The 25563-nt window shown below is 39.7% G+C and overlaps 1 protein-coding gene across 1 annotated transcript in view; it reads right to left on the bottom strand.

The window, feature by feature from the left end:
* dcc (DCC netrin 1 receptor) overlaps positions 1 to 24905 on the bottom strand; it is a 355407-nt gene extending 330502 nt beyond the window's left edge. Inside the window, exon 1 of the mRNA XM_080303632.1 lies at positions 24323 to 24905. Coding sequence (XP_080159758.1) covers positions 24323 to 24446 — 124 coding nt within the window. The 5' untranslated portion in view covers positions 24447 to 24905. The remainder of the gene's footprint in view (positions 1 to 24322) is intronic.
* Positions 24906 to 25563: the final 658 nt, after the last annotated feature.

A 25563-nucleotide genomic window follows, 5' to 3' on the forward strand; every position in this document is an offset into this window, starting at 1 on the left:
GAACAGTTGCAAGAAAACACATTTATATTTGTTCCTTAAAATATATATATATTTTTTTTTACTTGTGAGAACGGGAAAATTGACTACATTAAGTAGTGCTGAAGCAAAATTGAAGGCAGGATGCAACAAGACGTCTTATTTTGGAAATATCTGAATGCACTTGATGTCGGCTGTGAGCCTGGCAGACATAACAGACCATAGAAACCTAATGTATCCTTGAGATACCCTGAGATGACCATTGTTGTGAACTGGTACTATATTTATAAAACTTAAATACTGAGCTCTTTTTGAGCTCTACTGGAAGAGAAAACTCCAGACGCATACACGGGGAAGGATCAGCGAGCTTTCCAACACAGTCTCATTTTTCTAGAAAGCTTTTTTATAAATATTTAGCAGCAAAGAGCAGCTTATGACTCAGAGTGAGGTCAAATCTCCACTCCTGTAAAATTTAAATTCAAGCAGTTACATTTCACAGCATTTCCAGTCTCCTCACACATCTGCCTTCAGATCTGTTTAAATAAACTTGCTGTCTCCTCCAAGAGGAAGAGTCAGCCAAGCTGCAGCCAGTCTTTGTTTTAAGACGGGCCCATCTGCTCTACTGTGGGTGTGTGTGTGTGTGTGTGTGTGGGTCAAAAAGCCAACAATGGCTTCCTCCCCTTCTTCCTATATCCCACTACATCTGCCACAACCCCTGACTGTGTGTGACTAACAGCACTGTATGAAGTCACTAAGTGTGTGTGAGTGTTGGACAGATGGGGCGACAAGTGTTGATTGTCATGGAGATGAGGGCAAACCCTTTTAGCCCGCACACACACACACACACACACACACACACACACACACACACACACACACACACACACACACACACACACACACACACATATTCTGTCAGTCTGTATTCTCCTCTGGTTTCATTGTATCTTTGTCAGTACACTAAAATGCACGGCAAGGTTTTTAAAGTTTCAAAAAAGTAAAAAGTAAAAACTAAAAACTAAAAACTAAAAGCAGTTGTTAAAAAGCTTCAAAAGTCAAATGTCTTTAGTTTTTGTTTTTTTCAATTGGGTTAAAATTGGCACAAGTCCGACAAGGTGTTGGTGCATGGGTGTAGATTTGCCATGTTCTTCAGTGACAACATGAAAAACACAAAGGACTTAACCCTTTAAGACCTACCATAGAACCAAGTCCGCCAGAGCTTATATTATATTTTTACATGCTGTGGAGCCATTTTTTGGGAGCATTTCAAGTTGCTATACATCAATACAACAATTACAGCCTAAATTTTAATAATATGTCTGCATTAGGTGCATAGTAATTACATAAATTGCAAAAAAGTGCAATAAACTACAAAAAAATTGAAAATCGTTTTTGATTTTTTAACATATATTTCTAGTTAGAGAAATTTAAGAGGCTTATCCCTCAAAACTGTAAATACAAAAAAGTTGCACAAAATAGTTTCCCACCACAGGAAATTTATTTTGAGTGTCTTCATAGTTTTATTTTTTAAATACACCAATTTTTATATACTGCAGGAAAAACGAAAATAAATATTATAATGAAAATTTGCAAAATAACAGCATATGCATCAAAATAAACTATTTCCAGCAGTGCAATTTGACTTCTAAGCATCCCAGAAACGACACAGAAAGTCATAAAGTCAAACATAACTTTTAAAAACACCAGTATAGCCTTACAAGGCCCTGATGGTAAAAAATTAGATTTCCGCAAAAATGACGCCACTTCTGGTTTCGGGCAGGTAATGGCGGACATGCGATAGTTTGCGCTGATGGACGTAGGAAGTGTTATGAACAGCTGATCGGATCGGCAAAGCGTGTTTCTGGAATATTATGTTTTTGTTGCTGCAAGTGCTTTTTATGCAGTTTTTGCAAAGCTATATGTGGAAGGAAACTGTGACTTAGGACAAGCTGATGGCATAAGATGTAAGTACAACTCCTCCGGTTTCATATGCAAAAAAAATTATTGCGCTAGCTTACGTGGTTGCAGTGCTACCGGGATTTAAATGTAGTTGCACAAAACGGAGTGTGCCCGCTCCGACCGGTTTTAAAGGGTTGTAGGAGGAACAGTAAAGGTTTCCATTAAAAATAAATCTAGTGAAGGTACAAACTCAACTAGGAATGAAGTGTTTAGTGGCCCCCCAATGCTCAAATTTAATGCCTGCTTACTGTTTACTGAGGCCCTTTGAATTCTTCTTAATGAAAAATAAAGCTACACTGCCAAAACTGAAATAATTCAAAACTCTAATGCTGAAACCGATTAAAAGTAAAACTAAACTAAAACTCAACCTTATTAAAACAACACATCTGTTAACTAGATCTAGTTAGAGTCATTTTTGCTGTTCTTCAGTCAAACCTCTGACATGTGCATTGTTTGTTGAACCCTCCCGAACAGAACAAAGGCAGCAAGCTGGCCTCCTCCCATCACGTCACCAAACACTCTCTCCCATTCCTGCCACAGCTGTGCTGCATCGCTGCCTGCTGTTTCAACTATTCCACCACCCCGACATCCACCTGTAGTCTTGTGCTGCTGAAATAAATCACTTATTTCAAACTTGGATTTTCTCACTGAACTATATGAAGTGAACCACAGTCGATCTATTTTGCTTCGTGATTAGACACAAGTCGATACCACTGTAATCTGATTAGGTTACACTACAAATATTTGGCTATTTGACAATGCCCAACACAATGATTCACACTTTCCCACAACACAGGGCTGTTTCCAACCAAATGCAGTTAAAACAGTGGCCACATGGCCCTGAAGTCAACATGTACAAAAATGGTCCAGGGAGACCCTCTCATCAGAAAATATGAATACAAATTTATTTGATTTACAGTCTGTTTTGTTGTGATCAAAAAGTCACAGAACGTCTACTCTTTTTTTATAAATAAAAACACTTGTCACATATGTACACCATATAATATTTATTTATTAATTATGCTGAATGCTGAAGTTACTTTTCTGGGCTTCTGGACTGTCACAGTGCATAACAAGCGTGTACATAGAGAAAAAAAAGTTTTTTGATTTAAATAATTTTGCTTTCCATTTCTAGCTAAGTGATTAAAAGATAATATTAAATGTGTCTGTGAAGGTTCTGTGAAGGTTCTCAGTCATCCAGGTCATCGTAGTCAATAATATTAAATGATGTTATAAATTGTTATAAATTTCCAGAAATGTATGAAAGGGTTTTTAAAGATTTAAAGCAGACAGATTTTATTTATAGCACATTTTAAACCAAGACATGTATTCTTGTTGAGATGTTGTTGAGAACAGTTTTTCTTGTTTTTGTTACAGATTTGGTCAATTATTAGCTCAGAATTTTAAGAACTGGTTAAAAACATCAATATCCTTGACTCACAGTTGTTTCCAAACACATTCTAGTCTAGACATGGAGAAAATGAGGGCTTTGTACTTGAGAAATCTCTGAAAGTTTCCCTTCTCCTTTAATAATTTATTCAAGGCCTTCAAAAATTTCTGGAAGAATAAATACAAGTTTATGAGCGATGCTGGGTAGACGCTGCTGATACAAACATAAATAGTGAAGTCAAAGACCGAAGCTCACGTTGTGCACCCTGGTAAGCCAGTTTCTTTGATGTGGTGATGGTGGTGCCTCTTCATTGTTGGCTGAACTGTTGGCTGGTGTCGAGTCTCTTCCACCCAACTGCTCACTCAACAGGAGATTGACAAAAAGTGCTTTAAATATGTGTGTTGTATTGGTGAGGTTCTAGGATGACAAGCACATCATCAGTACTGGCACCAGGCTTTGCTGTAGTCCACTAGCTCTTTCCCAGTCTCAGACCTTCACTCTCTTAGAGCTGCGCTGAATGGACCGTGGTTACTCGGCCGGCCATAATCTCTGAATCTCTAACTGGGGGCCGGGCTTCCTTGAACAAACTGCTAAGGCTCTTTACTTGAATGATCTGATGGGTTTATTATTGTGGCGTAGTTGAGTATTCTGTTGGAGCTAAATACTTAACCTTTCATGTAAATATGCACCAAGAGTCATTGATATCCATCCAATCCCGGGTGAGCACTACTTTGCCAAGCCTCCACTTAATATTTGCCTCCAGCTACTTCCCACATCATATTTTTAAATATTCTGGCACCAGGATATAATCATTTTATCTAACACAGACCATGAAGAGCAGCTTTAAGGAATGTTTAAAAAAGGAAAGAAAAGTGTTTCGTCTTTTATCACAGACTTTTCCACCTCAAGTCAGGAGAAGATATTTTTACAGTGTTTTCTAATGTTTTTATTGTAAAAATGTTAAAACAAATGTCTGCCGATAGAAGCCATTCCTACTGACTGTAATGCTCTGCATATATTTCTGTACCATTAATGCCTGCTGTAGCTAAGCATGAACAGTCAAGCTGTGTGTGATCTGCAGTTTTAAATAAATTATTTGACTCAAAGTACTCCATTTACAGTAATGTGGAGATGATGATGCAGTGAAACATATGCATCTGTGAGAATGAGGACGAGTGAACTAAAACATGACGCTTGTACTCCTTTTTGTCTCTTTGATAAATCGAACTGGATCATCTCTCACAGCGACGGCCATAACCTGAGTAGGATAAGGGGTTAAGAAAACGGATGATATGATGTGCCCTTGGTTGACCACATAATGCACATTAGAGAGCAGATGGTACTAAATATTTGGCCCACATGTGGCCCATATCTGCATTTTTCTATGAGTACTTTTCAGCCTTGACTGATGGCACAAACTCAAGACGATTTTGGCTGCCACAACTCATCCACAGTTCCACCTTATGCGATCCAGATGTCAGGTGGGATGTAATATCTGGACCACATCTATCCCACCCAGCACTTGCCATAACCCATGTCAAGATGGGGTCATGATGTTTGAGACACGAATGTATCAGTGCCTTAACCAATCCATATTGGCCAGAGGTACCGAAATGCGTCTGCTACAGATTGAAGAAGACAACAGAAAACACAGCAAAGTTTGTCCTGTCAGTGGTCATACTAGTGTTGTTAAAAAATAGCCTTTGGATTCTTAGCAACCTTTGCTGTGGCACCACAGAGCTGTTCCAGCACAAATACCAGTTTGGCATCAAAAAGGTTTTTGTGGTTCAAAGTCGGCCACTGAAAACACTTGTGTACCAGCTTTCACAGAAAATTAAAGTTTTAGTATAAGCATCTTAGATTTTTTATTAGGCTCAGCACTACATTTTGGTTACTTGAGGAAAGTAATTGGCATCAAGCTACATTTCTCAAATATAGCTTTTACTTGTTTGGATATCCCACTGTTCAAAAAAAGATCATGAGAGATTACTTAAAGAGCATTCACTGACTTATCAGCAAATGATCGACAGGTCCTCCTGAATAATTGATACTTAAATGCTAAATCGGCTATGGCAGCATCTCTGTCACCTGCTGTGTCAGAGACTCTCAAAGAGAAACATTAATGGAGCTGCTGGGTAAAACAGAGCCGGGACCGCAGCCAATCAGCTGTCAGAGTGGGAGGATGGAAAAGCTCGTTAGACCGTCCAATCTATCAGAAGGAAACCTGCAGACTGAGAGGTGACAGCATGCATGAGTCACAGCCTTGTTAACGTAAATATTGAAGAAGCTTTAGTGGAAATGTTCAGGTGAGGCTCAGATTCCTCAAATGTTAATGTTAAGAGTAGAACTTTTTTATTATTTGGATTCCCCGGAAGCTATTTCAACATATTTTAGTAAGCCAGTGCACTGAAACCTCTGTGTTATTTGGTTCCTAATGTGACCTGACAGACGAAGATGTCTGATGAGTTTCTTCTCATTGAAAAACATTGCTTTTTTCACTTGCATCACACCTGAGGGGGAATGAAAAGCTTAATAAATGTGATTTGAAATCTGTGTGGAAAATTAAATGACTTGTAAAGATGAAGGTAGTTTGCTGAATATGAATGAGGGTCACAGAGGGAGGCGTTGAGCTCGCTATAGGAGCTGCAATTAAAGCCAATCCAGACATTTAAAGCATCTGATTCACAGCCAGAACGTCAGGTGGAGGAGGAGGAAAGTCATTGCCAGGTGCAGTCGGAACAAGACAGCATTACTACGTTTAAAATACACAATAACTACATCGAGATCAAAGGAAGTACACAAACAGCATAAAGCCCTGTTGGCATCTGCTAAAGCCTGCAATGTTCATTACAACAAGTACTACAAAACTCTTGGAAAGAACAAACAAGGTATCCTGACAAACACTGGGCACGTACTGGATGATAATTAAAGCTGGAAATGGAAAGAGGCTGGCCTGTCATCGATGCTGTTTGGTCCAAGAACAGTCAAGACATACAACCATGAAAAATCTGCCAGTAACACAATCAGTATAAATACTTTAGACCTTTTTTTTCTTGCTTATGTACAATTGGACTGTAAAAATATTTTAACACTTCAGAATAATGGTCACACAGACTTGCTAAACAAGTGTGGAAAGAATCAGAAATCACCAGGGAACTGGTAGACAAGGTAGTTTTAGAAGTTAGAAGATGGTGCTTTCAAAGCATCTAATTATGACTTAGAGTACATAGGGGTAATTCAGCCATGAATCTATCTATTTTAAACCTGTTATTTGAGTCCAGGTTGCTGGGGCAGCAGCCCAAGCAGAGATGACCAGACTACCCTATCCCCATCCATTTCTCCTAAATGCAACTCTCCAAAATATCCTGGGTCTGCCCTGAGGCCTTCTTCTGGTAGGCATGCCCAAAACATCGCCCCAAGGTGGTGTCCAGGAAGCATTCTAGTCAGATGCCTGAACCACCTCAGAAGGCTCCTTTCATTGTGGAGGAGTAGCGCTCCACTCTGAGCCCTTTCGACTGACTGAGCTCCACACTGGCTCTAGGAGAGAGGCCATTAGAGGAAGCTCATTTCAGCCTCTGATATCTGCAGTCTCATTCTCTCAGCCACTACCCGTAGCTCGCCCATGGCCATCGGTGAAGGTAGGAAGGATATTCTATCTTTGCTTTCACACCCAGCTCTGTTAAACCACAGCAGACTGATACAGTATATGCATCACTATGAGTACCAATCCGTAAGTCAACCAGAAAAGCCGGAAAAGGGTGGTGTGCTGACTCCAGGTCAGGGAGCAGCTGCAAGTGGTCGAGCTCACATATCATGGGGTCTTGTCCGCAACTGAGTGGAGAGTGTAGCGAGAGACTGGCAGGATTAATTCAGTCATGCATTAATAAGCTTCATAAAAAGGAATTGAATTGAATTTAAAAGCCAGCACAGCACTTGACTTATACTGAGTTATGTTTAGCTAAATTTAGACACAGGATGACAGGAAGATTCATCCTCTTGTGACTAGGATTGGAGTCGGATCATTAAATTTTATAATTTGATATCTTATGACAAATTAGGAACTATCCTGATGGTGGGTTGGAGGAAGGGTTGGTCAGAGGACTCACAAAATATCAGCACTTATGATAATGAAAACATAGTCATTAGTTGTGAAGATCATCTAAGTTTATGTATACATAATTCTTGTACGCCAAAAGCAGTCATTTCTACTGTTGGCTCTGTATGATGAGAAGGAGAAAAATATCCCTAATGCTGGTCAAAATTTCTGTTTGCATCGGACAGCCAATCAGCAGAAAGTTACCTTAACAGTGTGAGGTCATCTTTGAAAACTAACCCAAGCCTCTGGTCCAGCCCCAAACTCACAAACCCTGTATTTTAGAGAAAAGGCTTAGTGTTAGGGTCATCACCAGATTTAGATTTAGACCTCATGTGTTTAAAGGAAGGGTGGCCTTAAAAGGGGGGAGCTGAACCAACACTGTAAAATATAAATCAAATCAAGTCACTTTTATTGTCACATCACATGTGCAGGTAGACTGGTACAGCACATGCAAGTGAAATTCTTGTGTGCGAGCTTCACAAGCAACAGAGGTGTGCAAAAATAATTTAACATGAGATAATCAAGTATTATTGTAAACTGTAAACCAAAAACCGTTTCTCTACTAGAATTCACACATAAGGACAACATAATACAAAAGAATGGCACTAAAACTGAGGTCAACACATAAACTTAAGCTTTAAGAACCAACTAGCATGTTTTAATTCAAATTAAATATTTACTAAAATTTACATTATGCATGATTTAGTCTCTGAATAAAAAGCCAAAAAAATTCAAGTACCTGGGCTCATTTCATCAGAAAGAGGTTCAACTTCCCGTTGTTCAGAGGATACTGTGCTGTTGATTGAAACTCTGACATCAAATAACTTTTTACACTACATCACAAAAAAAATCCCTCATCAGTGGGAATAATTAAAATACTGTGATGTCAGCAGTGTGCCATCCTGCAGCCATGCTGTCACCTCCTACTGCTGATGCAGTTTGATGTCACAGCTTCAGGCTTCGTGGCCCAGCGTTACACGCAGAATACCCACTGATCTGGCTGCAAGCGGCGTGCTGCTGTGACTTTGTGTATGAGCATGTGTGACTCTGGCTGCTTAAGCTGATGTGACATTTCTCTGAAGTTCAGGTCTGTTAAAATCAACTGAAATGTGAAAGTTTTCCAGGTCAGCGAAGATGCTCCGGTTTTGAACGCAGTGCTGAAATCTCTGAAGGTCACGACCTGTTTGAACTTCCTGGCTCATGATGAAGCCTGACAAGGTTGAAGTGGCTGACATAGTGATGCCTAACTGTTTTTTTCTCCAGGGATGGAAGCCAGGAGACACAAACTGCTAGATTTAAGAGCTTCTTTAAAGGGCCATAACACTTTAAAAAAATCAAATTTAATCACATCAGCTGTAAATCAAACTTGTCACTACTTTCGTTTCTATAAAAAAGCGACCTACAGAAAAGTCTGAGTGAAGACTTTTGAAGTTCACAGCAGAGAGAGAGAGTACGATTAAACTGTATGATTTTATAAATCACTCACATTGGCGTGGAGAAATTTTGAGCCACTCGCCTTTACAACATTACTTCAGTTCATTGAGGTTTGTGTGTATTCTTTTATGCGCTCTTAATGTCCTGCTACATCCTTTCAGTCAGGTTAATTTCTGGACTTTGATTGGACTACTTTGGCTGTGCTTGGGATCTGTTCTTTGTTCATGACCCAATTTGTGCCAACTTTAGATGTCAGAGAGATGCCACTTTGGTCACTTTGATATAGTGAGGAGTTCATCTCACTGAGTGCAAGATGTCCATCAGCCCTCCAAGGTGTTTCTGCTGATATGTTGCGTTTGGTTTTCTCCAAAAGTGATGCTGCACATCATGGACAAATATCTCCACTCTGGTCTTGTGTATCTAAAATACATTTTTCCAGAAGTCTTGTCATATGTTCAGAAAACATTGCAAACCTAAACAGTGCTGACATGTTTGGCAGCTCTTCCAAACGAGACGTATGTGTTCAGTTTCTTTGTTTTGTTTTTGATTGTACTGTCATTAACTATAACATTTACATCCTAACTCAGGCCTTTAGAGTCTGAGATCTAGCTCTTGAGTTTTTAGCAGTTCCTATGATTTAGCTGACAGCAGAAGCATGTTTGAAAGTCTCAATTAATTCTGTCGTTAGTGTCCATGCTAATCTGCATTTATATGTATGCAAACTGCCTGGTTACCTAGTCATTAAGCAGAAGCAAACCAGTCCAGCATTTGTTTATCGGTTTGGATAACATCTACACAAAATCACTGTTCAAATAGTGACATGAATCTTACAAAGGCAGAAAACAAACTAGATTTTTTCAGGTTTTCAAAGCACCAGCACACGAGACACCAACAAAATGTAATTCTGCTGGTCTTTGTATTTACTGTGGGCTGACTGTAGTACTTGAATTGAGATAATGAACAGATGAATTCAAACCAGAACACACCTGTCTTCAAAGTGAATGATGTGGTGTTATCACCAAGAGCTAATGACAGCTTTGTTTCTGCCACACTCTCTCATTTGTTCCTTCTTGTTTATAATATCACTCTCGTGTTTTGCATGTCCTTTTCCCTCACGTCCCTGTGATGATTGATGGTGGAGTTCACTCGATGCCTGTGGTCTGAAAACTCTGTGTCCTTGTCCCCAAACTTTGAAGTTCTTTGGCACACAGATACAAACCTGTGTCCAATCAACATGTAATATTTTTTCTATTTAACAGCAACATGTTTTCTCTATTAGAACCACAGAAGCAGAGCATGACCATGGCCTGCAGCACAAGGGGACGAAATAAATAATCAAAACAAAGACTTGCAATGTTTCATCGAATAGTTCAGTGTGTAAGACTGCAATCTCTGTGTGTGTATGTGTGAGTAAGAGAGTGCGGCATGCAGGATGCATCACTAATCTTTATAAGTGGCTATAAATCTGGCTGTGCTGTGGTGTTGGGCAGCGCGCTGCTGCTGCTGGTGAAGGGGGAGGGTGGTGGGAGTTGGGTGCGGTGCTCGGTGAGGGGTTCACTGGTTTCCTGGAGTCCTCCGCTCTCTCGCTTGCGTGATGCCACGCCAAACCATATGAATATTTATGAGAGAAAACTGCTGCAGTTGAGGCGATTCATCTCATCTGGTCAGAGCTGCAGCGCTGCACAGGAAGTGATTGTACTTCACACAATTCTGGATGTTTCTGGATTAAATCCAGCCACAGTTGACTGTTTGTCACCCACAGACCTGAGCGACTTGATTTACCTCTTTTTTACAGCAGGATAGAAGTCCAGGAGAATGAAAAGGGTATACATTTTGCTCTAAAGGCAGCCGCAGGAGCCCTACACTGTGACACAGTGGCCACACCCCCTGTTCTCTCACCTCTGAGTAAAGGTAGAGACAGCACTCAGTCACGGCTTATTAAAGCCACACTACTGATGTGTCATCCTGAAGCCATTACATGTGTCAGGCATCAGACTCTCGCTTCTGTTTCACCTTGAATGAGGTGACGTCATGCTTTTCCGATTGGAACTGTGGATCTGTAGCTTTGCCTGCTGAAGAGCTGAGAAAACTGAAAATTATGTTTATTAAAATTCAAGTGATGATGAACTACTAAGAAAAAGAACACACACTGTGAAAATATTGAGACAGTGAGGTAGCTGTTTACACAGTCTGATGTCATTTACTGTCAAAACAAAGGAGAAGTTGATCATTGTGGTTAGTAATCATTCTGTTGTATGAGATGAGGGAACAGGTGGGAAGCTTAGCTCATGTTAAATGCAAATCAAAGCTTTTTTTTACCTTGTGAGTGATCGTTTTTTGTCACTTTGACAACCACACCAGGAAAAATACCTTCCAAAGTCATTAGACACATCCACCATCAAGAAATAGAAGCTTTTCACACAGCTTTTCACACACTGTGATATTACACCACTGGGAAAAAAAAAAACAGGAACACCTAAAGCAGCACACAAAAACTGCTCTACAGGCATAGACACACCCACCACACTCACCAGGTCACCATCTGCTGGGAACCCCAGAACAAGCCCACAGAGACCACATCCTCCAGGACCCTCTGCTGGGAGCTTCCAGGTCATTTTTGTGCCATGAGAGGGACCTACGCAATAGTAGGCAGGTGCTAATATTATCCTCATTCTTAGCAGGCGTAAATTGGGGTCAAGGGTTTGTTTGGGAACACAAAAACATTTTTTAGAGCTGACAGACAAATAACCTGTTAACCACCTGTTTGTTTAAAATGCAAATAACTTCCTGTTATTAAATGTTACAAGAAGATTCACACTAGCATGGAGTACTTATTTTACCTGCTTTAGTGGCATTAGTTGTGAAGTACACTTTAACAGTGAAAACACTGAGTCAGTGAAGAGCAAATGAAAATATCAGGCTGCAGTTTCTGTTGTTTTTTACTTATTCTGACTACACCAGCAGCTGAGCCTGTCTGACTACAGCTCTGGCTCAGGGCACAGGTTTTGCACTTATGGTTCAAGTGGAGAGCTTTAAAGATAATTACGGGTAATGTGCCGGTTACGTGTTTGTAAAACTGGGCTTAGCAGCTTGATTTGCTTTGCCCGGAGCAACAGAAGTTTGCCATGAGGCATTCTGAGCAAAAGCTGAGTTAAACCTCTTAACCCTGGAGGTTCCTGGGTTTGGGCCAGCTTGTATCTGCTATTAAAACGCAGCCACCATGTTTTAAAAGGCTGCCCATTCATTGAAGATTTAAAAATGGGTGCAGCATATTTGTGCCTAAAATTTGCTGCTACTGGCTTTATTTTTTATTTTCACCCTCAATTTTGTGAGTGTACTGACTTCAGCATGAGAGCTGATATAACAATAAGAATTTAATGTTTGTCAGGTTAACATCATATTGATTTTGATGACTCATGACACATAAACTGGAAGAATATGTTTTTCCTTTGCATTTCTTTTTCTCATGGGTAAAATTAGACTTTTTAAAGCCTCACCATTAGATTTCTAGCCATTATGTTGAATCAAAAGTGACCCTATTTGGATAAAAGGGTGGTTATTAGCTAATGATAGTAAGCTACATCCATAAAATACTCAGACACGCAGGCATATTCCAATAACTGCCAAGTAATAGACTAATAATACTAAAATTTCACTCAGCAAAACTGAAGGACAAACTTCTTATATCAGTCTGGTAGATATGTTATTTGTAAAGCAGTTCCACTAAAAATACCTTAAAGGCATCAACATTACAAACAGCTCAGAAATAGGAAGACGATCGAGGTCCGTCATTCCTGCTGTGTGTCTTTAAGCCTCGACGAAACTCTACTGGGGTAAAATCACCCAGTACAGTTATGATGGGATAAACTATTCATAGAGGGTGTCATCTTGTTTATTTCTGCTGTAAAGTTAGCCATCTTAACAAAGGGGACACATTTTTGACCAACCTCAGGTGGACATTAAAGGAAGTGAAGTCAGTGGGTTTCATCTTCGTGTTATTTGTGTTAGGCTTGCACACCAAAGCCAAAGATGTTAAATATACATCAACAAAACAGTAAACTGGCAGATCCTCCCATGAGAGAATCTGGAATCATAAAATATTTGAATTATTTACATAAAAAGAAGAAACAAATTAGAAATATTAAGGGAGCACTACGGTACACCAGTTGGCACTCACTCTTTTGGTCACCAAAAGACAAAACAACATCACCGACTAAGTCACAGACTAAGTTTGCATAACATTGTTGAGCTACGTCACACAACTTTTTACTATGGTGTTGTGTACAATAGCGCGCAAAAATCCCAAAGCATGAAGACAGCGAGCATGAAAACCTCTCCAGTTTTTCTCTGTTCTTTAATCACATCTTATTCCTCTTGTGATAAAAAACAAACACCCACAACAACAAAAAAGCAGCACATAGGAATGAAATAAATAAAGACCAATTAATGTAAAAGCATGCAGGCGCGTTAATGAGTAGGACTTAAAGGTGAGGGAGATGTAGTGCTCCTCAGGCAGGTAATGCAGGTTCCCAACATGAATAATGTATGAATGTCAGAGCAGAGCAGTGGATGTTAAATATAGAGAGCTGAGAGCAGAAGACGTAAATGAAACACTAATGTTCAGAGGCGAGGCAAATTATCTTCTTGTAAATTACTCACAGGCTCGTTTCTTTTTTTTGTTTTGTTTTCATTCCACCATCTGAATAATGCAGAGACACATTGAGAGGCTTAATTAAAATATACACCAAGGCTTTAAGGCCTAAAATGCTAAACATTCGGGTTGGAAATTACTGCTGAGGTGCTTTCAAAGCATAAAATTGTCACTGCTGAAAAAGTTTTTGAATTTTTGTCAGAGCTCGAGTCAAGTTTTCTGAGATTGAAACTTGATTAGAGAATAACAATCCATGATGCTGTACCAACACAGCATGATTACAGAGCACATGGTAAAAGTAGATACGATTGAGGAGCTACAGAGCCATTAATTTCCTATACAAAAACATTTTATTTTACACAGCTTGAACACTTTAATCACTTTCATTCTCACATCCATGAACAATTTAGAGTCAACAGCTAAGTCTGGGAGTCTTGGAGAACTGTAGGAAACCCACAAACTCCAGAAAGCCCCCAGCCAGGTTTCAAACCAGGCACCTTAATCTTAACGTGAGGCGACAGTGTGGACCACAAGAGCCACTAGTGCTGCCGACAGTGTATCAAGGTAGGGAAGTCGAAGGACATCTTACTGTTTAGTCATTGCAGGCCACACGTCATCAAAACGTCTGCAAAATACCGACAGAAGTTCCAAATCAAGTGTGACACTTTCTGACCTGACACTAGTCTTCAAAGTTTGAACCTCCCAAACTTGCTTAACATTAGACTAAAGAATGTTTTTATTAAATAACAAGTTATACAATGTAAAATGCCAGCACCGCACACTCTGAATTGAGACAGAGGAATACTCTCATAAAAACATTTGAATTCCAGACTTACGTACTTTAAGTTTAATCTAGATTTGCCAAAGTTCAAGTGTTCATATTCAGAGAACCAGCCATAAATACAGTACAGGCACAAACTGCACCATAATCACCATCTGTATAGACCCTCAAAATCTATGCTATGACTCTGCGAAAACATAAAATATTTGAAATGTTACATCGTAAAATAAATCTGGCAACAGGGAGCCATAAGACCTGTGCCAGTTTAACCACAATAGGGGAATTTATTTTGTTGATAAGTAATATTTGTGTGGGTACTTTCACAATGTGTCATATTTGTCTTTTTTCATTCCCACACAGCTGTGATTTTGCTTCAGGTCCACCTCTGTCTGACAAATGAAGGTCTGCTGCACTAACACACAGGAACCCTCTGAGGGTTTCCCGGTGAATTATATTCTCAGATTTGTAAATGACGTTCTGTCCGCTGCTAGAGTGAAAAACCAAATTAAAAGTGAGCTGAAAGCAGCTAACACATTGCTTTTGCTCGTCCGCCGTATTAATCCACCGCTCCTGGCTGTGATTAGTCACAGGGAGTCTTTTTCATTAGGCCAATGGATCGACCTCCAAGATCTCAGCGCCGCACACTTCATATTTTACAGAAAAAGAGTCCAGTCCAGAGCTGGGGCTCAACACACAGCGAAGGACCCAGACTGGCTCAGTTTAGCAAGTCCCAAGTCAGATCATCAAGCCCCAAGAGAAATCCCAATGAAGATCAACAACCCAAGTCAGGACTGACAGGTCAAGATGAAGTTTCAAGACCCAGACAAAGAAATCATCAATCAAAACTACCCATGTCCAAGTCAAATCTCACAAGTTGATTAAAAAGTGTTAAGAACGGAGCACAACAAGATCACCCAATTCCATGTGAAGTCATGTACATGCCTTATATATAACATTTTTTTAGCCTTACTAACACTCAAAGCACGTTAGACCAAAAGTCACATTTTAACCATACATTCACAAAGCACTTTATACTCTAAAAGCACTTTATGTACCTCACATCCATGGCCAATTCAAAATCACAAATTAACCTAACGTGCATGTATTTGGACTGCGGCAGGAAGCCAGAGTACCTGGAGCCACTACCCAAAGACAAGTCCTCAGTATTATCCACATATCCACAAGACAAACACATAACATAACCAGCTTGTCCCCTTAGGTTTTAAAACCTTTATGTTACAGAATCCCATAGAAAGTTTTGCTAACTAATTTGAGCAATGAATTTATAATTTCGCTAAGAAATTACACATTTAGTGGTAGAAAGTGATGCTTAAGACAGCAGTTAAAGACGTAAAAGTCTGTTGGGAGTCGGGTTGATCCCAAAGTTTTCTAGTGGGAACCTCAAATATAAGTGTAAGTGTAAAGGATCACAATAGCATTAACACTTGTAGTTTCATACGGATTAACTACATCCTGGTGCTATCATGGGAGTTTTGGGCTCATTGAGTTTAATGTTTTACAAGTTTGTGGAGAGACTCTTGAGCAAACAACATTTTTTGTAATAAAGCTGTATCACAGGGTGTAATACAACTATATTATTCCTTGTGACACATATTAATAATGCTAAGCATAATCTGCAGCCATTAATTATCCACATAACTGGACTATATCATATATCTATATCAACTATATCAACAATTCAACAAAACATTTAACGTTCTATACTGAAACTTCTAGTTTTGTTTCTGTATGTGCAAAATGTCTAATGGCAACCTTAAGCTAATACGATACATTAGCTTGTTTATAGATTGGATGACATATCTAGATTAGGAAATCAAAAATATGTTTAGCAAGAAATGGGAACATTTCTTTGCCTGCACCAGTTTTTTCAGCATAATTCACTGAATTAATAGAAGCAACATAAATAAAAACATAGATTTTTCCCCTGGTGAGCCTCATGTTTTACAGAATGCTAGAGAAAACTGTTTGCAGCACTTGCATTTGATTTCACAAGGCTATTTTCACTTAAATATTTTATCTTATTTCAGCATGTTTTGGAAGAATCTACATACATATAAGTTAAAGCACAGACGCTCCAAAGAGGTTTAATATTTGAGTTATTGCACCATATTTCTAGCTGTAAGCATGGGGGACTATTACTACATAAAAAAGAGTGGAAAATAATTTCACTAATCATGTTATATTATGGCAGCATAGCGATGCTTGTTCCTTTGGACTTGGGTGAACATGGAAGTGTCACATCATGTTTAATTATGCAGGTATTTTTTCCTTCATACACAATTAATTGATAGCTTCTTGGAGGGCTGGATGGTTGGAGGTGTAAATTAACATCCTCTTGGTGTTAAAAGCCTGCTGTGTCTCTAATGGATCGTCCCTGGCTCTATTATTCAGCTCTGCTTATTAATGAAAAAGGTTTTACTGCTTTGAGCTTTTAGCTTTAATGTGATTCTTGATTGAATTTAGTTCATCTTGCTTCCATTGTGTGTTGTTTTTCAGAGTTTCGAGTTCAGTTGTTGCCGTCGACTGAAAACCTGTAGATTGTTATTCAAGGCGATGTTGAAATAACACCTGGTTTTTCAAAGGCTCCATCTCAACCTCAGCTTTCCAGAAACAGCAGAGACATTAACCACACATACATATGAATAATCCCAGTCAGAGTGGTGAGGTACTGCAGCAGCTTTTCAGTCCTTTATGAAACACTATGAACAATTACTTCTCTAATATGCACCACCATGAATACTTGTGAGAGTTTTGCAAGCCATATATTACCAGATAGTGCTGAATCTTCTTCTCAGCTGCGGCCACATCTGTAGTTTTCTATGGGGCACATTTGGCCTGTATTGATGGCATTAACTCATGGTGACTCTGGCTGCCTCACTTCACCCACAGGTCATAGGCAAGCCCTTTTTATGACTTTTGGGCCACATGTGTCCGACACAACTTGGACCAGAACTTGAACTGAGCTGTAAGAGCCAAAAGTAGCACAGAATAGACCAGGGGTGCCCAATCCCAGTCCTCGAGAGCTACTATCCTGCAGCTTTTAGATGCATCCCTACTCCAACACAGCTGAATCAAATGGTTTGATTACTTCTTCAGCATGCCATCGTGTTTGGCAAAGGCCTGATAACAAGCCATTCATTTGATTCGGGTGTGTGGGAACAAGGATGCATCTAAAAGCTGCAGGACGGTAGCTCTCGAGGACCGGGATTGGGCAGCCCTGGAATAGACCCAAATGTGTCTGGGTTAGAGCTGAGAGGTAAGGCTGCAAAAAATATATATTTGCATCTTGGTATTTTCTATGAAAACAGCTCAAATTCCATTGGTCATATCTAAAAACTGAACTTTAGGTCAGAGGTATTATAGTTTCAAAAATGCAGTAAAGATTTTTTTATACATTTACTCATGATGAAAACCTTTTATGACGAAAATAACGTATCACTGAAAAGAGGACAGACTCTGAGCTCCTCAAAAACTCAGGGAGCTCTCATCTATTTCTTTTAAATTACAAATCCAGAAAAAGGTGATCCAGAAAACTCCTCAGGATAAATGTGAAGCTGATACTTGATCAGAGAAAAGCTCACCCCACTGTGGGGTTCTTCAACAAGGAGTGGCCCCCCGAGGAAGCTGCCTTGATTTGATGGTAATTATAACTGGTAAAAATTAAGATGGATTAAGCAAGGTTTACATTTTTATAGACAAAAAAATAATTCATACATGCCATGCTTTACTGTTACACCTCTAAGTAAAATAAGACAAGATTGGATAAGACGGTATAATTTGTGAAGTGACAGGACAAAAGGAGATTAGATGGACTTTGCAGGAGAAGAAATGAGAAAGGGAGCGAAATTATCCTAAAAATGAGACACGAGATTGGATGGGACAAAGATGAGTAGACTTAACAAGTCGAGAAGGGATGGGGCCGAAGAATATATCTGTGAGATAATAAATCATAAAATGTGATAAGACCGGATAGACTTTGTGGGACTGATTGATTAAAAATAGCACAGACTTGTCTGGGCTAGTTTGAATTGAATTCAGAGCTCACTCATCTCCTCAACTTTCTGTTTTCACCAGGAAGCTTCTAAACAGTGTTGTTTAATAATTGTAACAAATCATTTCAGAAGCCTTGGTGTGCCTCATTTCACGGTGGGCAGACAACAGAAGGGAATCCAGGCAGACCAGTCAAATATAAGATGGATTAGTCAAATTAGACAAAACTATTGTAGATATTAACAAACACCAAACATGAACAAACAGAGCAGATAATGTAAAAACGAAAACAGCGATATTCTGCATGTCAGAAGATTAGGTGTTAACTTCAGAAACAGTAAAATCCTCTCAGGATAAAAACAAAGCTTCTTTGATAAATCTGCTCAGTCTTAATATTAATAATACTTACTCTAAAGCATTCTTCAAATGACCACGCCCCCACATGTTGCTAGTGTATACACACATAAGCCTTAAACCAAAAGAATAAAATGCCGATAATCCCATGAGACGCTGCACAAGAGGAGATGAAGAAGAAGACGTTTGATGAGGTCCAAGGAAGAAAAAGAAACGGCACAGAAGCAGCAGGAGAACTGTGTGTAGTTTTGCGTTGGAGGGTGAAAAAAAACACAGGAATTTTCATTTGAGCAGCGGGTTCTTTAAAGGTGCAGGAAAATCACCTCACACGCATGAAAGCTTGAAACCTGGCATCAACAACAATAACAATAATCTGCTGTAAAGACCTGAGCAGCAACCGGAGGATAACACTGTTTCTTTATGGCTTTAAACTGGTTTTTAACTGGAGTACTTCAGCAGCTGCTTGATGGGTCGCCCTGAATTTTTTCTAGAGAAGCTAAATCCTGCTGGTTTGATCCTGAGCCGATGGTCTTTTTCCTGAGCAGCAGCTGCAGAGAGTAGAAAGTTTTGGTTTATAGTAAATTCTAATGAATAATCTGATGGATTTTAGTTTGGAGATTCAATACAGTGATCTGTGCTACCAAGAGGATGAATACAATCCTAAATTATCTTTTTTTCTATAGAGGGGATGAATAAAAAAGAGATGTAAATATTTTACCACTGGTTTGATCAGGGCTTGATCATGACAAAAACCTCCAATATATTGATTCATATCCACTTGATTTTGAACAACTTTCATGCGTATCACATTACAGGTAGTTGACATTTTAATGTGAGATAACTATTCTATTCAGTTTTATTTATATAGCACCAAATTACAACAACAGTCACCTCATGGTGATTTATATGATAAGGTAAAGACCCTACAATAGTACAAAGAAAACCCAACAATCAGACAACCCCTTATGAGCAAGTACTTTGGCAACAGTAGGAAGAAAAAACTCCCCTTTAGCAGCAAATACCTTGTTCAGAACCGGACTGCAAGAGGGGCAGCCAGTGCTGCCGCCGATAGGGGTTAAGGGGAGGAAGACAAAAGACACACTGTGGAGGAGAGCCAGAGAGAACTAATGATTAAATTCAAAGTGGTGTGAAGACAAAGTGAAAAGTGGTGAGTGAAGAAGTGGCTGAAGTTCCACTTAATTTCCTTTAAAACTGACCTCCAACCATTAGGATTAAGTGTAGCAACCTCCCTAATGTTTTGTTCAGCACTAACCACCCATCAGAAACTATCCAGTACTTTAATTTATCACTAAATTCCAGCAAAACTATTAAAAACACTGGAAGCTTCAGGTCTATGCTGCATTTAGCCAAACAAACAGACCAGGAAGCTAGCGTGCAGCTGCTGCTGCATCTGCAAGCTGCTTTGCAACATCCCCCCAATCCCTGCTCCTCATTTTCATGCAGGTTCTGATTTAATGGTACTCTTATTATCACTGATACCTTGTCTGTTCTATAAGGGGCATATAGAATAGTCATGTTATATATAGTGTGGGCCTGACTAAAGTGAGATTTTGGACACTAAATAATATATCCTGTGTAGAAAATGAAATAGAAATCAGCATATTATTGCAGCTGGTTATAGACTAAAGTGAGTGTTTGTTTGAAACATGGCCTAATGCTGCAGTTTCCTTTGGGCCACATTTGGACTTGACTGACAGTGTTGACACAAATCAGTACTGCTGAGTGAGCTGTGTTACAGGTCCACTCTATTTAGGTCAGATGTCAGTTGTGCTGTGACAACCCATGTTACGCCGAGCTGATGACTTTTTGGCCACATCTGTTTAATCGAGCAGTTGGTAGTGCTCTAAAGAAGCTATGTATGCCAAAATGATCCCAGGTTAGGCCCATGTTGCTATCTGGATTCTTGGAATATAAACAATCTGTCCATCAGCTCTGATCGATGTAAAAAATGAACCCCCAACTCTCGGATGGTGTATATCAATCAGATCCTGTTCAGCAGCTTACCCATCATGCTGTTGGCCACAAGTGACCCCATAAAAACCAAAAAGCAGACAAAGACGCTGCTTTCCTACAGTGACAGCCTTAAATATGAAAGCGATGCTGCAGATGAACTCTCCGCTCTGTCAGGTTCACCGGCCTCGTGTCGACTTTGATGATGAATCATCGAGGTTAAAGCTCATTGGGAGTAATCTAATAAGATGACCAAAACAAAAACAAATATGAGACATTCACCTTTCTTTCACTTCATCAAACACTCCATCCATCATAATTTGGTCATAGACTGAAACATCCTAGCAGAGGGAAGAAGTGCGACAGAGAGTTTTGAGCATTTTTCAGCTCATGTTGCTTTCATCCTTTCTTTGAAAGTGGCAAAATTGTTTAACAGAAGGCATGAGACACTTCCTGTCATGCAGTGATCTTGCAGACTTCAATCTAATTAAACTGCGACCAGTAAAAAGCGTGACATTCTCAAATGTGCATTTTCAGCCACGTCTTTGTAAGCCACATTTTCCTTTTCTGAGTGGAAGCCATGGAAATTTAAGACTTATCACAAAAAAACATTTTCTAGTGAAAAAACATCAGTGTATTGTTTGTTCGGATGTTTTAGTGAAATTCTTAGTTAAATATAATATATAATATATTATATATATAATATATAATATAATTAACCCTACTGCTAAGTGGTTAGCAAGTAACATTACAGACGTTATGAGACAGGAAGTAATATATAAGCCTGCAGCATTTTTTAAACATAAATATATCCTAATTTGTATTCCTTAAATTTGCAAACAATATGATCCTACTTCAAAAAAATAGACCAAGCTTATTTGGGTCTTGGTTATTTATACACTTTCCCTGGAAAACTGGTTCCACGAGAATATCTGCTATACAACTGCTGAGCCTTGCAGGGTTCCCACCATTTCTGCAAGGACTACATCAGTCAACATTGCACAAATTAAATTCATGGTTGGTATTACATGTTTTTTCTTTGACCTCGCCACCATTTTAAATGCTGAAATCAGCACAAACTGCATGAAAAGAAGGTGGGGTGGGTTGCATAGCAGCTTGTAGTGATAGTAGCAACTAATTGCAATTGTTAAGGCAGTTTAAATACTGTGTCCTACATAAGATTTGATGTATAGAGAGGTATTGATGAATGTTTTCATTCTTTGTGCTTTCCAATCTGTCTCCTGTGCACATAGCTGCTCTGTAAACTCTGCCTCCTCAAAGAACCCACTACTAACCAGTTCTCTTTAGTGGATTAGGTTAAAGTCCTGAAGGTAAACAAATGCACCATGACTTTGGGCCTTTTGGCTCAGCACCTACAGTAAGGAAGTTAAGCATTGGGCTGGGAAATGATTTTGCATGCCAAAGTTCAATAAAGTCAGACTGAACATGTCCTATTTGTGTGGCTTTCCTTAAGTCTTTCTGCAGTTCAGTTGAAAATGAGTGGATTTTGGCACAAAAGGCAGCCTTTTTAAATATGGATTTTGGCCCAATCCTCAGATGATCGTCTGCCAACAGCCTGCAGGTTTTCAATCCAACCAAAGACTCCACCAAGTGATTAACTCTCCTTCAGGTGAAGTGAAGGAACTCATCAGTGAAACCACCTGCTGAGACGACTGGCTGGACTAAAAACAGGCAGATGCGCCTGTGAAAGCGAGCAGGACCTGCTTCAGCCGTGCGGGAGATTTTCTGAATTGGCGTGTAGGAAGGTTTCACGAGTCAGGCCTTCGTGTGTGGGTGCGTGTGTGTGTTTAGCCTCTCCACAGATAAATGCTCGGTGTGGGTAAAATATTCAGCAGAGGATTTTATAGCTGAGCTGTTGAAGAAATATCAGCAACACACAAATAAACACACGCACACTATGAGTCAGAGCTGCTCAGCTGATCCAGCAGCTACATTTTGTGAGTGTGTGTGTGTCTGTGTGAAAGTGTACTCTCATATCATCAATTAGCTTAATTAAAGTGTTTGGACATAATTTATTGACAGCAGGAGGTTGAGAGAGAGAGAGTGAGAGAGAGAGAGAGAGAGAGAGAGAGAGAGAGCAAGAGAGCCCGAGTCCAGCAGCTCTCTCTGATCTGTTTGGTTTTGCAGTGTTTGCTCTTTTGCTTTCATAATTTTCATTATTGAACAAAGATTCAATTAGAAATTCACTCAAATGAGTTGCTTACAACAAGATGTCTGACAGATCTAGTTGTAATACAATTTATTTATTTAGATTACGTGTTGTATCCTCGCTACTAAACACCAGAAGAAAGAAAAGTGTTACACTGATGGGTTGGACATGTTAGGATATCTGATGGCACTTAGTGTTTAAGTGATATTCATGACAGTGTGCTGCTTCACAGTCAAAGCCAGACCTAGATAGCACCTCCCTGCACAGCAGTATTTGTACTATTCGCATTTTTTGTGCAATAATACAGTGTAACCTATAAGATCACTGTTTGGATTATGATCCTGATGACTTGAAACACAATTTTTAATCTAGCTGTTATTTATTTATTTATTTATTGTCTATCTTCTTGGATTTGTGTTTTTGGGATTATTAAAGTAGTCGATCCAATCAATCATTAGTGTAACCCGGAACAAAAGGACATTAAGGTAAACACAAATAATCCTCCACTAAAAAGATTCACTGCAATCTGCTCGTCCCACTTGGTTTCATATACAGATAGACTGCCAGAGAGGAAAACCTGGAAAAAGGAGATCAGAGCCAGCAGCCCAACATGCCACTGGCTTGTAAACTTAATCACATCAGGTGAAACTAAACCAGAGAGGAGGGGAAAAAAGATTCAGTCAAAGCCACAGGCTCGCACATGATCAGACTCAAAGAAACTAGCTAAGGCCCAGTAAAAACTATTTACACTCACTATATATATATATATATATACAGACAGATAGATAGATAGATAGATAGATAGATAGATAGATAGATGTATATATTCAAAAAATCAGAGACAAATTGGTGAAGAGAAGCATATGCAGTTAAACATACACACCAATATGATTCAGCAGCCTAAACTTCAGCACAATGAAAAGAAGATGAAACAGAAAGACTTACAAAAAGCAATTTAATAATAAGAATAATAATAACTGAAAATTAGGGGAATTAAAGCAAATCCAGTGCAGACAAGCGACTGTGGGTAAAAAACACAGAGACAGTCTAACCTGGCTGCAAAGATCCAGAAAGGTTGAATAAACCCTCAGTCAGCCAACAGATCAGCCACATGAAACACACAAGAACCGAGGGAAGGACCAGCAGTCTCACAGCTACACCAGTAACTCGGTTACTGGAGCTGATAATGAAGGTAAAAATGCAACATAAGGAATAATAAAGATATAATAAATAACAATAACTAGAAACCTCTTAGGTAACATTGATCACATGCTGAAGCTTGTCAAACCTTCCAGGGCCTCAGGACACACATGCAGGAACCCGCATGATCAGACCTGAGTCCGGGTCAGAACCGAGGCTCTAAAGCCAAAAGAGAAGCGCAACAAATGTGCCAATTATCGTTAGGTCTGCAGCAACGAGCAAAGACACACGCACACTCACACACACTAATACAGCCCGCACGGACACTCACACACAAACACACACTGCGGGATGGAGACAGCAATCAGGCATGTACACCCCCCACTCACCGTGCGCTGTGGTGTGAGCAGCCAGCAGCCAGCAGAGCAGCAGGTACAGTCTTCCTGTTCTCCTCCTCCTCAGCACCAGCAGCTCCCAAACATCACCGATACATCCAACCAAAACCCCCTCCATGCTGTCCTGCTTCAGTCCCGATGAGTCCGTGGAAGCACAGAAACGCACACACACACACACAATCCCGCTGTTCTTTCAGTGTTTTTTGTTTTTGTTTTCAAATCTTCAACAGAATCCAACTGTCAATTAAGAAAATAAAAAATAAAGGAGAAAAAACCCACAGAGTGGTGAGTCAGGAGGATGGTGAGGAGAGAGAAAGAGAGGGGGTAAAACAGCTTCTCTTCTCCCCAAAATATCCCTGATCCCCAGTCGGGCTAGGATCCCCCAAAGAAAAGAAAAAGGGAAAGGAATTTCCAAAATACACAAATGCAGATCTGTTTCCTCCTTTTAGAGTCGAGAATAAGTTCCAGTAACTACAAGTGAAGAGTCTCCATCACTCCTGCACGCTGCTGCTTCTTCCCATTCAAACAGATGAGAGGATGGTTAAAATCCGCGCTGCCTTCCCGGAGGTCTGCTCCGTCTGCTGGGGAGAACTGATGGAGAGGGTCGGAAGAGGAGGGGGGAGGCGGAGGGGGGAGGGAAAGAGTCGAACCCCCTCTCTCTCTCTCTTTTCTCTGTAGGGCTATACAGCTGGAGAGAGAGAGGGTCGAGAGACCCTGTTGGAGTATGGAGCCATTGATCTAAAGAGGCTGGAGGTAAACCTCGGAGCGGGAGTAGAATCAGGGAGCGGGACGGAGCGGGACAGAGCGGGAGTTGGAACCCGGCAGAGGAGGCAGAACGGCGGGGAGAGATTAGCTGAACTCTCCTGCCCTCTCTGGTCACACAGGGAATATAAACATCAGTCACAGCTGGAAGAGAGTCTCCATCACATCACAGGTGTGCAATACGATAAATATAAAATCATAATATGCAGATTATTATTATTATTATTATTATTATTATTATTATTATTATTATTATTATTATTATTATTATTATTATTATTATTATTATGTGTATTTATGTCAAACAAACTGCATCACATCACATTGTGCAACTCTCATAGACAACATTTTTACAAATGACATTGAAAATAAGACTGATTGACGACATAAGTGACCATCTTCCAATTTTTACAATCTATGATGGGAATTACAAGATCAATAAAAAATAGTACAGGCGAGTAAGAACAGAAGAA

This window comes from Astatotilapia calliptera, chromosome 7, assembly GCF_964374335.1.
Source record: "Astatotilapia calliptera chromosome 7, fAstCal68.1, whole genome shotgun sequence".
Taxonomy (NCBI): domain Eukaryota; kingdom Metazoa; phylum Chordata; class Actinopteri; order Cichliformes; family Cichlidae; genus Astatotilapia; species Astatotilapia calliptera.